The sequence below is a fragment of the Manacus candei genome, unplaced genomic scaffold (assembly GCF_025592945.1).
Source record: "Manacus candei isolate 608988 ecotype Guabito, Panama unplaced genomic scaffold, ASM2559294v1 h1tg000046l, whole genome shotgun sequence".
Classification (NCBI taxonomy): Eukaryota; Metazoa; Chordata; class Aves; order Passeriformes; family Pipridae; genus Manacus; species Manacus candei.
Window position 1 is genome coordinate 1,529,849 of NW_026138094.1, and position 13,225 is coordinate 1,543,073.

The 13,225-nt window shown below is 49.2% G+C and overlaps 2 protein-coding genes across 4 annotated transcripts in view; both read right to left on the minus strand.

Annotated features, from left to right (window-relative positions):
- Positions 1-4,467, minus strand: part of ZNF592 (zinc finger protein 592) — a 37,995-nt gene extending 33,528 nt beyond the window's left edge. The window contains exons 1-2 of one of the 3 annotated variants that reach the window (XM_051796383.1): positions 3,996-4,467; positions 2,551-2,662 (exon numbers count right to left, since the gene is read on the minus strand). The gene's annotated coding sequence lies outside the window, so the exon portion shown is untranslated. Of the gene's footprint in view, positions 1-2,550; positions 2,663-2,862; positions 3,183-3,551; positions 3,578-3,995 lie in introns of those variants that run through there. The other 2 variants (XM_051796385.1, XM_051796384.1) reach the window with 2 other exon arrangements.
- A 5,217-nt stretch (positions 4,468-9,684) lies between these two features.
- Positions 9,685-13,225, minus strand: part of LOC127475058 (mucosa-associated lymphoid tissue lymphoma translocation protein 1-like) — a 31,076-nt gene continuing 27,535 nt past the window's right edge. Inside the window, exon 16 of the mRNA XM_051796424.1 lies at positions 9,685-10,092. Coding sequence (XP_051652384.1) covers positions 10,016-10,092 — 77 coding nt within the window. The 3' untranslated portion in view covers positions 9,685-10,015. The remainder of the gene's footprint in view (positions 10,093-13,225) is intronic.

Consider the following 13,225-nt stretch of genomic DNA (forward strand, 5'->3'; position numbering starts at 1 on the left):
AAGGCCAGTTATGGGCAGAGCTGTTCCCAAGCAGCATGGTAGGAGACAGCATCCCCTTCTCCTGGGATCCCCAGCAGCAGAGCTGGTACAAGCATGACCTTTTACAAGACACCAAGCTCATGCAGGGGACATCTTTTCAACCTGTCAGGTGCATCACTACTCCAAAACCAGCTGCTGTCATGAGCCTCAACAGAAAAGGTTCTGAATTACATTAGTACAGGGGTTTTTGTTGTTCGTTTGGGGTTTCTGTAGAGCTAATTGCTGCAGATCTCTCAACAGATTCTCACATCTGAAGAACTCAGTTGTCCTTCAAGGAAGGAAGGCAGGAGCAAACAGGTGCCCCAAGAGAAACAGGTCTGAAAAGTGAGATGACTCCTACTCCAAGCAATTTAAATAATAGAAGTCTTCAGTAAATATTTCAATACTGCAGGTCCAAGTAGGGTTATTTGAAACAGAGGCAATCCTTAATTAGGTAACCATGTGAGGCAAAACTGCCCAAAGACAGAATAAAGGACTGTATCCAAATCATCACAAAAAATGGTGTTCCCAGCCAGCAATCTCTTCCTAAGCCCTCCAGAAGGGAAGTGGGGACTTGGACACTCAACACCGTGACCTACTACAGCAATAATCAGCTCTGATGAGATGCATAATGAAAACTGACAGCACAGTCACTCGAACATTTGTGTTCACTAATGTCAGGGATACTGTTTTTCCCCTGTTAAATCAAAACATTTTCAAGTTGGTGCAATACAGAGACTTCCCATTCATTTAACATGTTTTCCATTTAAAGCCCAAATGTATGTGCACTGATGTATGCTGTATGTAGGGGAGGGGAAAAAAAACCCTGAAGAGTGTCAACAAAACTATCAGGGCACCAGTTCCTGCTTGGCAAGGAGCACCCACAGGCAAGGTAAGTCCTGCCACGCTCACTTGACTTGGGCTGCAACAGCTGCCAAAGCCAGCGGCAAGAGAGGGAGACAGAGAGGGTGGCAGGATTCCAGGAGAAGGGGGAAGAGCTGGGAGCAGAGGTGCAGGCAGAGAGAAGGATCGTGGGACAAGACAGAGGAAGAGAGAGAAGCTGTGTGATGCCTTCCCAAAAGGCCCCTGATTTAAGGCTGCTCTCATTATTTACAGTTGGGTTTAAAAGTTCATCAAGCGTCACATTCAAACCAAACAAAGCTCAACCCTTCTGGTCAGGCTGCTGGAATGGGGAACAACTCTCCAGCCAGGAGAAATCACTTCAGCCTGGAGCACAAGGACACAGTGGTCTTTGAGCCTTAGCTCAGCCATGCCTCCAGACAAGTCCCAGAGGTGCTGCTTTGGTTAATCTACTGCAAAACACTCTATGGAGATTTACTTGGCTTAAGAGTGGCTTGCTGTATCTGAGCTTAAACTCTTTCTTAAATTAAACCACAAATATGAATGTCCACAGAGGGCTGTGCAGGAATTTACAATCACATCCCTCAAGGAAGCGCAGCTGGGTGTGACATCCCTGGAAGCCCAGATTATCCATACGCTCCACATCCCCAGCACTCGATAAGGACTTTGGGAACATCACAGATTACTGCAGTTGGCAAAGGCATGGACCTGAAACTTCCCCTTCCTTTGGGTGGGAAATCTTGTGCCAGCTGGGAGAGAGCTAGGCACCATGCAGCTCCCAAAATTTCTGGCACACAAATCCTTCTGCAAGGAAGACACTTCATCCTTAACCTGGCACGCTTGAGTTCTATACAGAGATAAATGAGCCTGCCAATCACTCCTGACTTTCCCCTTCCCACTCTGGAACACCTCTCCGCCTCTTCAGGCGAGGGCGGTTTAAAATCCGAGACAAAATAAATCCCAGGTATCTGCAGCATCCCAAAATACCCTTTCCTTGGAAGAAAACTTGCATTTTCAGAAGCTTTGTGTACATCTTTGAGTTCTGTAAAAGGCCAATTTACTCTCTTTGCTACCATGAGAGCGCAAGTCTCTATTCAAGTATTTCTCAAAAAAATTGCATCTTAAATTTGTCATACACAAAGCTACAATTTCTCAAAATAAAGCAAAATTTAAACCAGATTTTAGAAAACGTGCATCTTATCAATAGAAGTGATTTTTAAATGACATAAATGGTGTTAAGTAAAAATTTTAAATTTATCTCTGTTCACAGACAACAAACAGAAAAAGGATATTAAAGGAAATTATGTAAACTAGCTTGTGAGGAAAGCTGAAAGTAAAGGCCTTTGTCCTTACTCCATCCTTCTTGTGCAAAGGACTTAAACCCCAAGCTTGGAATCTAATGAAAACATGGAGGTTGAGATTGGCAAAGCAGTAGAAGAGGTGAATAAAATGAGCAAAGAAGGACTTATGGAGTAGAACACGTGTATTTCAATGTGCAAATCCAACCTCACTACAGCACCTTTCTCCACAGCTAAGGAAACCTAGAAGGCTCCAAGCCATGCAAAAAAACTCTAGGAAAGGATGTGAAACCCTAAGGCCTTGTATCATGGATCAGCTTGCAAGTCGGGGAGAGGCACCACAGGACCCGCATCCCACAAACCCCATACAAACCTTTAGCTAGCAGTGCTATTCCCAGGGACTTTTGGAGACTGGAAGCAGATGCTCTGCAGCTCCCAAACCAGTGTGTACCATACTGTTCAGGGAGGAGGTTTGAGATTGCCACCTAGTAGGAAAGCATGAAAACCCAATTACACCAAGGAAAGTAATCACAGAACGGCTTGGGTTGGAAGGGACCTTGAAGACCATCTAGCTCCAACCGCCCTGCTGTGGAGGATTATTTATCATGAACATTATCACTAATAAATATTGATAATTCTCCAAAACAGCAGTGTACAAAGGAAAACATTGCCAAGGACTGCTCACACGGGGCTGGTGTCTCCGGGAGGGGATGCAGGGACTGCCTGCCACGGGAATCCCTTGGGAAGGCAGGGATAGCAGGAGCCGGGGAGCGCGGGGAGGGCAGGGGAAGGGGGCACCGGCCGCGCAGGGGCTGTCAGGGCTGCAGGGAGGGGACGGGCACGGGGCAGCCGCAGCGGGCCGGGGGTTAAACCGGAGAGGGGGCTCAGTGGCAGGCGGGACCCGGGGCTGTAACACCCGTGAAAGTTTCAGGAGCCCAGCGCGGCTCTCGGTGCGAGCGAGGCCGCGGGGGGCTCGCCCGGCCCGTGGCACCCCCGCACCGGCCCCGGCCCACGCCGTCCCCACCCGAGACAAAGGCTCGGCCCCGCCGCCCCCCGCGCTGACAGCCCGGCCCGGCCCGGCCCGGCCCCGCCGCACGTGGGCCGCCCGCCCAACTTAGTTTGTGCCGGCGCCGCCGGGCCGGGCCGCCGCGGGCGCCGCAGCCGAGCCGGGGCCGGGGGGAGGCGGCGGCCCCGCGGGCCGGAAGAGCCGGTGTGGGCGCGCAGGGCTCGGTGCGCCGGCGGCGGGGCCGCCCGCCCTGCCCGCGGGGCGGCAGCACCGCCCGGCCGCGGGGCCGGCGGGAGGGAGGGAGGGCGGAGGGCAGCGGCAGGGGCGGTCCCGGCGCAGCCGGGCCCGGGCGGGCGGGCAGGACTCACCCACGCAGGCGGCTCCTCCGGGCCCGCCGGGCCCGCGCGGCCTCACCCCGTACCGGGCACCAACGGCCGCAACATGGCGGCGGCGGCGGCGGGCGGGGCCGGGGGCGGAGCGGGGCGGGCTGGGCACGGCGGAACCGCCCCGCCTTCCCTTCCCTTCCCTTCCCTTCCCTTCCCTTCCCTTCCCTTCCCTTCCCTTCCCTTCCCTTCCCTTCCCTTCCCTTCCCTTCCCTTCCCTTCCCTTCCCTTCCCTTCCCTTCCCTTCCCTTCCCTTCCCTTCCCTTCCCTTCCCGCCCCGGCCACAGGGCCCCGCCGCCCCCGAACCCCCCCCACCGCCGCCCACGCCTCAGGGAGGCTCCTGACAGAGGCGCCCCCGGGCCCAGCCCGGCCCCGCCGCCCCCTCATGCCGCCGGGCCCCGCGCTCCCGCTTTTCTGAGGTTTCCTCACCCAAAACCTGCCCCGAGAACGGCTCAGTCACCGCTCTCTGCCTTAAACTCCTTCGTCATTGTGTCCCTGGTGCGGTTTGCCCGCAGTGACACTGGTTGACCCGTGTCCCAGAGCGAGGATACGGGGAGCTCCAGCTTCACCCCGATCCCTGCGGAGGTGACGGAGCCAGTAACCCCTGGGGCCGTTTCCAAACACAGCACGGACAGGGAGATGTCTGGGATCAGTCAGCGGGGGTTACAAAGGGCTTCCATCCTTGATAACCTGATGCCTTCTGCATCGAAATTACTAAAACAGTAGATTTAGATTAGAGATTACAGAGAAATTCTTCCCTGTGAGGGTGGTGAGGCCCTGGCATAGGTTGCTCATAGAAGCTGTGGCTGCCCCAACCCTGGAGTGTCCAAGGCCAGGTTGGATGGGGCTTGGAGCAACCTGGTCTGGTGGAAGGTGTCCCGGCTCATGGCAAGGGGTGGAATGAGATGAGCTTTGAGTTCCCTTCCAACTCAAACCATTCTATGATTCTATGACAAGCTTGGGGAATGAGAGAGAGAATGTTTATCCTCCAACTGTGTCCCCTTTTGGGGAGAGACATGGACATACTGAGTCCAGCAAAGAGCCAAGAGGATGATAAAGGTGCTGATGATGAAGGAGCTGAAGCATCTCTTGTATGAATAAAGGCTGAGCGAGCTTGGACTGTTCATCCTGGACTAGAGCAGGCTCAAAAAGGGGGTCATCCATATCTATTAGAACCTGCAAGGAGGGTGCAGAGAGGATGGAGCCAGGCTCTTTCCAGTGGTGCCCAGAGACAGGACTGGAGCCCACCCACTGATACACATGAGGAAACACTTTTCCCCTGTGAGGGTGACCAAGCACTGGCACAGGTTGCCCAGGAAGGCTGTGGAGTCTTCATCCTTGGAGACGTTCAAAAGCAGTCTGGATTTTCTGAGCAACCAGCTTTAGGTGGCCCTGCTTGAGGCTGGACCAAATGACCTCAGAAGGTCTCTTCCAACCTCAACTACTCTGAGAGGATTTGAAGCATTTTGTATCCAGGTGTGAATATGTCACTCTCCCATCGTAATAAATAAACAAACAGTATTTCTTGAGGTTTTCTTTCCTGTGTCCTGGCATTTTAACCACCTACCCCTGCTACTGGGTGTACAGAATTGCTCAACTATTTCTCATCTGGTTAAATACTTATTCTTTTATTTGTCATCAATCCCATGGGCAAAAAAATTTCTTTTTTTCTAACTGACACATTGTAGCTTCACATCTTTGATTTCTGAATCAGTGTCATCACCCTTCTCCTTTTGGAGGCGATAGCCAGTTTCTCCAAACCAGCAAAAGCACAAAGGGAGTCACAAAAAGGAAACATTTTCAATATTGCAACTGTTAACCTGTAATTTTAGCACATCTCTGTGAAAAGCTCTAAGTTGTATCTAGTAAGACAGCTGACATTTGTTACACAACTACTAAGAGCTGTCACAGTCCTGAACAAGTTGTGGCTTGCAGGAAAGCTGTGGTAATTTGAAGGATTGTGCTAATTAAGAAATATAATGCTAGTGGGAATTTAGCTCCATCCCAGATGGCCAAGGAGGAGAGGCAGCCCTGGAGTGGCTGGGTCCCTTTCTCAAGACAGCAGAGACACAAAATGCACTGAGGAGAGTCTATATCCTTCTGCATCATCTAAAAATCAATTCCTTTTCTTATTTTTAGTTGAATGTGGTGACTCGACAAATCTGGAAATAAAAAACCTTCCTTTTTTTTTTTTTTTTTTTTAGGTTTAAATTTGTCCCTTTAGGCTTGTTTTGTAAATGTTGTGGAATCCCCATCCCTGGAATTATTCCAAGCCAGGCTGGAGGGGGCTTGGAGCAACCTGGTCTAGTGGAAGGTGGCCAGGGGGGTGGAATGAGATGGGTTTTAAGGTCCTTTCTAACCTAAAGCACTGTGTGATTCTGTGCTTTGATGTGGAAGGGACAAAAGATGTGGGTCTAAGGAACTGATGTCTAGAGCAGCCTCCTGGAGCTGGAGCAGCGTCAGCAGGACCCCCTGTGCCCTGGTGGCACCTCGGAGAGGGAAACCCTTGGATGAAATACTCTCCATGTCCAGCTGCATCTGAGACCTTCACTTTTAATTCTTAATCTGCTTGGGGTTGTTGGTGCTTGCTTTTTGGCTGAGGGAAAATAGTTCTTCCCAGGTGCTGGCTGTGTCGGAGGGTGTCTGTAGGCAGGCGGGCTGGCAAGGACGGTGAGACCCATTTTATTTACAATACAAACATCACTGAGCCCTCATGCCCAGGCAACTGTCAGTTTTCACATCAGCAATTCAGTTGCTTCTGTCAGAGGTCAGTGTTAGAGGGAGCTACCTTGAACTGGTTGCAAAACTTGTGTGTTACAAAACTATAATTAATGTTTCAGAAACTCCAGGGAAGGTTTATTACTGGCAGGGTGAGAATGAATCCCCAGACACAAACATTCCTCTAACATAACAGCATAGCCTTCAGCATTATCTAAACACACACAAAAAAGCCATGCAACTTAAACCCAGGTAATTAATTACACAGATGTCTTCTATATACATTTAAAACCATTTACACCTATTGCTTTGACTGTCTAGTCTCCCTCACTCCCAGGGCATGCCTTCTGCATTGCCCTAAACTGATTTTTCTGCCTCTTTTTCCTTATTGACACAAATATGGATGAGCTGATGCAACTCTTCATTGAAGATCCCTCTGTACTGATCCACCATGAACATGTAAAAACTTGCCTCTACTCCAAATTCATGCTCAAGACAGCTTGTACTGGTCATGGTACTCTCTTGCAACCACGGAGCCCTGACCTCAAATTCCTGAGTCAAACTGAAGGGAACAAAGCTGTGTATCCTAGCAAATTTGGGAACAGGAATAAGAACACTAATGTGGCAAAATCCTATTGGAGAAGAACTACTTCATGCCCCACTATGCTTCTAAATCCCACTTGTTGGAATTTGTTGGATTCCCAGGTGGAGACGTGATGAGATAGGCTGATTTCTTGCAGGGAGGTTGCAGTCAAACCCTGCTGAAGCGCCAAGGATGCACGTTGCCCATATCACTAGCGCAATACCAAACCTGTTCTACTGCTCGACTGGAAAACTGGGAAAATAACTTCCAGACAGCCAGTTTTCTTCACCCATGAGAACTGCAGGCTCTGGTGCAGTACGGACACGCTCCAAGGTCTGGGCAAGCAAGGACCCTTTGCGCAATCCTCTGCGCCCCTGGGCTCTGCGTTGCTTTGCCTGAGTAGTGGCGACGCTTATGAGGCACTACATGACTGCTGAATGTGAGCAGGGTTCACATTGCTAAACAGGAGCAGGATTCACAGCGCCCCTCTTCTTCTCCAGCTACCTCCAAATGGACTCGCTCCCATGCTCCAGGCTATGGCAAGAGGACTTTTCCTTCTCCAGCTGCCTCCAAATGGACTCACTCCCATGCTCCAGGCTACGGCAAGAGGACTTTATCAAGATGCTCTCCTGTTTCATGTGGCTGCAGCCTCGGGCCTGCGGTGGCCAGGGCAACTATGGTTTCCCCATGCATTTCCCAGGGTGGCAAGGCTGCCTTCAGCTGTTCTTGCCTTTGTGCTCCAGCCCCTTCCCCAGCTGAAGTGCCTTCCCTTCCCTTCTCTGAACATGCTCCAGCCCCTCAATGTCTTTCTTGTCGTGAGGGGCCCAAAAGTGACCCCAGGATTTGAGTTCAGTTTAGACAGTCCCACAAATGTTTGTGTGGGTAAAAGTGAAGACTGTTGGCTCCCAGGTGGGATCCAGCCAGAGGAAGAACTGCTGGGGCAGGGAGACCAGTGGCATCGAACCACATATGCCATGTTGCTCCTGGAAACTCCCCTGAACTTTGCTAGAAAGTTTAACCAAAGCTTGAGAAAACTGCAAGAAGAGTTAATTCCGTGAGGGTTCTCTGTCTTAAATTGCAGGTAGCACCCTCCAAGCAATATCAGTGCAGTTGTATCTTGAAAAGCCTCCCCAAGAAAGCTTGAAAGAATGCTTTGCATGCTCACAAAAACAGAGATATAGGACTGCAGGTGGTGGCCAAGGTGTGTGGTGCAGGCATAGCTAAGGGGTGAGAGATATTTATCCTAACAGGAGGAACAGGCAGCCAACATGACCATGTCTGAAGTAAGGTAGGAAACACAACCATGTCTGAAGTGAGGTAAGGTAGGAAAGAAGAGATGAGTAGGTGAAATTGTTCTGCATGCAAATTATCTCCCAGAGCACTAGAGGCATTTAGGAGAATGTATGGATATATTTCCAGGTGTCAAACAAGGATTAAGGGCAATGTAGCCCTAAAACAAGATGTAGGACTGAAATCATGTACAGAAGCTAATTCCAGTACTAGAGTAAGGATAAAATAGGTCAGAAGTGAGGGCTTATGGTGCACAGCCCCCTGACTGACCATGTCATTTCTGCCCCAGCCCATTCATACCTGAGCACTCTTGTTCTGCTCCTGGCTGTTGAAATTACCTCAGGCACTTTCCCAGGTGCTCACAGGAGCCCTGATGATCCTTCCTGGAGCGCAGTGGAAAGGTCTGGAAAGGTCTCCGGTGGACTGTGAGGCATCTGAGCAATTTAATCTGCAGTGGGGTGGGTCCAGCCCCAGGCAGGGTGGCACATGTTGAGGCTTTATCCCACAGCCTGCACTGAGGAGCAGGACTGGATTTTAAACTCTGCCCAGTCTGGGGCAGAGGCTTTTCTTTATAACTAGGGACAAGAGGATAGCTAGCAACCAAAGGATTTGTCATCTTGCTCTCCAAACATTGTCAATTCCTAGGAATCCCACGGGTGAGGCAAAAAAATCCTGTGTTTGATCTCCACCCTGTCATACTAAGGCATCTGCACCAGGAGCTGGTATCCCCTGTGTGTCTCTCCTGAGCAAATGTGCACCAGTGACTTTCTTTCTCTTCTTCTCCAGAACTTTTGGTTTTTATCCCTAGAGGGAGAAGGACTTTGGGAATTCACACATGATATCTCACCTTGCTTTGTCCTTAAGTTCAAACCTGGCTTTAACCGAGACAACTGGTGATGTGTCTGTGTGTTCCAGAGGCTTTTCCTGCACTATAAGACTGAGAAAGCTGAACTGGCCTCCACTCTGCCTTTGGTATTAAGTTGCCTTCAGACTCATATGTCCCTGGAGAAAAGAGCAGCCTCTGACCAGAGTTGGGCTGTAACTGAGGAATTGCAGCCTGACAGGAACTGCAGGGCCTGTCAATGCCTGGCTCCCAAGTCACATCTCCTTGGGAACAGGCAAATTTGGGCTACGAGTCAACAAAGTATGGGAGAGTTGTGGCATCAAAAGGTCATGTTTTTATGGTTTAACAGTAGAGACTATCTCATCTGATGACTTTTTGGTAGAGATGACTGGGAGAAAGAACAAAATAACACTGTGTATCATAGAGTCATGGAATCACAGCGGGGTTTGGGTTGGAAGGGACCTTAAAGACCATCCTGTTCCAATCCCCTGCCATGGGCAGGGACACCTTCCACTAGACCAGGTTGATCCAAACTCCATCAGGGCACAGGGTCTCATAAGAGGTGCAGGATGCTGAATACTTTTTGTGCAAACCAAGCTTTGAGAGAAAGAGGAAGAAAGATAGGAAACTATAAGGGGATGTGACAATTGGGCTCTTCAAAAAAAAAAAAAAAAAGAAAACAATTTTAAGATTTGTTAAGGAGAAAATTCTTTTTATGCCTTAAAACCACAAGGGACTGTGCTGAGAAAGCACTGTAATAGAACAGTCAAAAGTCATCTGAAAATGAAGTTTTCCATCGTGGGCCTCCATTGACCCCATTAACTGTGAACATTAGAGCATTTTTGTGTCCTTTTTTATCCTGTTAGATATCCACAGGCCCTCAGTTACACTGGGCTGTCACTCAGGACACTAAATGATGGGCTGTGGTGGCTCCGATGTGTCAGTGAAAGATGTTTAACTACAGGACAAACAAATGTCTCTGGCCTTCAAGAAACAATTTTCCAAAGGTTGAACTCATCTTGACTCACGGCAGCGCAGCAGAGAAATGGGCTCAACACTCCCATTGCAGCACTGGGAAGCAGCAGCATTTCCTGGGAGGGAAAATAGTGGAGAGGAGCCAAGAATGAATAAGCAGCCTTATTGCATTGTGGATTATAAAACCTCTTCCTGTGAAAGGGCTGAGTAGGGCTCATTAAAGCATTGATGAAGACAAAGAGTAAAAATACAATGAGGTAGACAGAATAAAATTATAACCTACAGCTTTGGGGTAGGAAGGAAACAGGTAATAAGGGAATTGGCCTGTCTGGGTTGTAGCATGTCTCACCTTCTCCTGGAGCATCTCCCTATGTCATAGAATATTCAGGGAAGAAATCCTTCCTAATATCCACCACTCCAGCTCTCCTCCAAACTCCTAATATTACAAGCACATTTACATTCCCTGGGATGTTTCCCCCCAAAAGCAGCCCAAAGACTCCCTAAATGAGCACCTGAAAAGATGCAGAGGCCTCAGATGCCTGGAGCTAAAAGCAGTCATTAAAAAGGCATAAACAAAGGGCATCGTGATTGTTTTGCCACGTCTCCAGACTTGAGAGGAGGCTGAAATAACCTTTACATTATCCCATTAGCATTTTCTAGTGAAAACAATGGCATTTTAGGAGGCAGAACAATGTCTTTTCTTATCATCCAGAAAGGTCAAAGGTATTTATCTGATTTAATATTTTATAATTGATATTAAGCGACACAGAAGAATAAGGGAGGCAGGCAGGTGATGGCTGTGGTGACACAGCAGAAGCTGCCCTCTGCTCTTCCAGTAATGTCTGGGGCTGGGCAGGAGCCAGGTCTGGGAGCAACACCTCCTGTCCATCAGCTCCACAGAAAAGAGGACTTTCTGTCATGCCTTGCTGTGGTGAGGACCCCAGATACCAAGGCCTTCACGCTCACAGTCCTGCCACTTGACCCTATTTCAGTGTCACATCTGCAGGAGCTGATGTTCCAACCAGTGCAGTCCAGGGGATGAAACACCTCAAAGAATCACTGAATCATTAAGGTTGGAAAAGCCCTCTAAAATCTGAGTCCAACCATTAACACAGCACTGCCAAGGCCAGCACATCCCCAAGTGCCTGATCTGCACATTTTTTGAACATTTTCAGGGATGGTGACTCCACCACTACCCTGGGCACCCTGTTCCAATGCCTATTCACACTTTCCATGAAGATATTTTCCCTCATACCCAATCTAAACCTCCCCTGACACAACTTGAGGCCATTTCCTCTCATCCTGTCCCTTGTTCCCTGGGAGCAGAGCCTGACTCCCACTTAGCTCCGCCCTCCTGTCAGGGAATTGCAGAGAGTGAGAAGGTCCCTCCTGAGCCTCCTTTTCTCCAGATTGAGCCCCTCCAGCTCCCTCACCTGCTCCTCATCAGACTTGTGCTCTAGACCCTTCCCCAGCATCCTTCCCTTCTCTGGACACATTCCAGAACCTCAATGTCTTTCCTGAAGTGACGATCTCCTTGTCGTGAGTGTATCTCCATCCTGCCTGTCCTCTCTCCTTCCCCTGGTTGGGCAGGGTGGTGGCACAGCCCTGGCCAAACTGCTGCATCCTCCATAGTGGGAAGGGGTGAGACAAAACCTCTGTGGAAGGGAAAGGGAGAGTGGGAGAAGGAGGAGGATATAAAGGCTGGGATCTCAACACTAGGCCACAATGCCCAGTTGGAACAAATGCAGTCAGTGCGCACACACGGTCAGGCATCGATGCTTTCCATGGTGGTCACTTTGAATCTGGAAGAGCAGCAGGTCAGGACCAGCACCCCTCTCTAGGCCCCCAAACTGCCCCATCTCATGCACCCTATAGGCAGGTAGGGACAAGAGTCCAGTGTTACAGTGGGTGCCCCATTACTGCCGAGGGTCTGCGACCATGCAGCCCGTGGGTAAGTATCTCCTATTTACCATCTTTGGTAGGGAATGGAAATGAGGATGTTATTCTTTGCTGAAACATTTTGGAAAGTCACAGCTGAAATCTCTCACTTGTCTCTTCTATCTGTTTATTTTTACCACTTAATAACACGTCTGTCTCTTCAACTATTCCTGACACCGTTGCAAGAAAATCCAACTCTGTGAAGACAGTTTTATCAAAGAGACATTGGCTCTTCATTACTGTGTGACACCACGTCAGCTCTTCTCCTGTGGATGAAGTCTGCTCTGTAATTTCAAAGGGTGTCTTCTATCTCTTTGAGGAGGTGATATGACCAATATATTTGAAATTGTTGCTTGTTATGCAAAAGGTTATCCAAACTGTGAAGATAAGAAGCAACTTCAAGCGCTTCAAGGATTCTCATTTGTTTGGTGATGTTTTTCTCTTCACTGCCACATGATGTCACAGACCTAATTCCAAGTGATTAGTAACAATGGCAAAACAGTCATTGAAATAATCTGTGATAGAGAACTCTGGGACAACATGAAGAGGCTGTGCTATCAATAATTTCTCACCATTAATAATATAAAGTCCTGGTCTACAGACACCAGACCTGCTCCTGCCTCTGCTTTCCAGAGGTGCCCCAGCTCTCTGCAGAGGGGCAGTGTGTCTGAGTGCAGGTCAGTGCTGTTCAGCTCCTTTTAAATTAGAATAATCTTGGGTTTATTGACTTGGCAGTGGATCACTTCACTCACCTCTTTTGTTTAAAACTATGTTTCTGTTTTCATTTGTGAACCATCCACCTGAAGGGCAGGCCTGGAAGAATGGAGTCTGAACCACCTGACATTTTCAAATGAACTGTTTTACCGCCTTTCCCTTATTTTCTAGCCCTGCCATAAGTTTTTAGTTTCATAAATTTTGGAACCAGCCAAACTGAGCCAATGTCCTTGTTTGCTTTTTGGACAGGGAGTAGGGATATTTCACTGAAATGGAGTCTTGGAACTCGCAGTTTGCTGTTCAGAATCAGTGAGAACATGTACACTCTTTCAAGCATATTCTGGTAGCAGAATCCCAGCAGCGTTGGTTGGGAGGGACCCAGTCCAACCTCCTGTTGGAAGCAGGATGGTTGCCAGCATTAGGAGAGAGGAGAGCACAGCCGTGGGTGTCTCCATGTGCAAAGCATGATGGATAAAGGCCGTCTGTGACAGCAGCACCTGGATTTAATGATTCCAGACCTCCTCACTAGTCCTGAGCCTGGTATCTCCTTGTATCTTGTGCATGGTCCTGTTGTGCTCACAGGAAGTTGACTGCCAG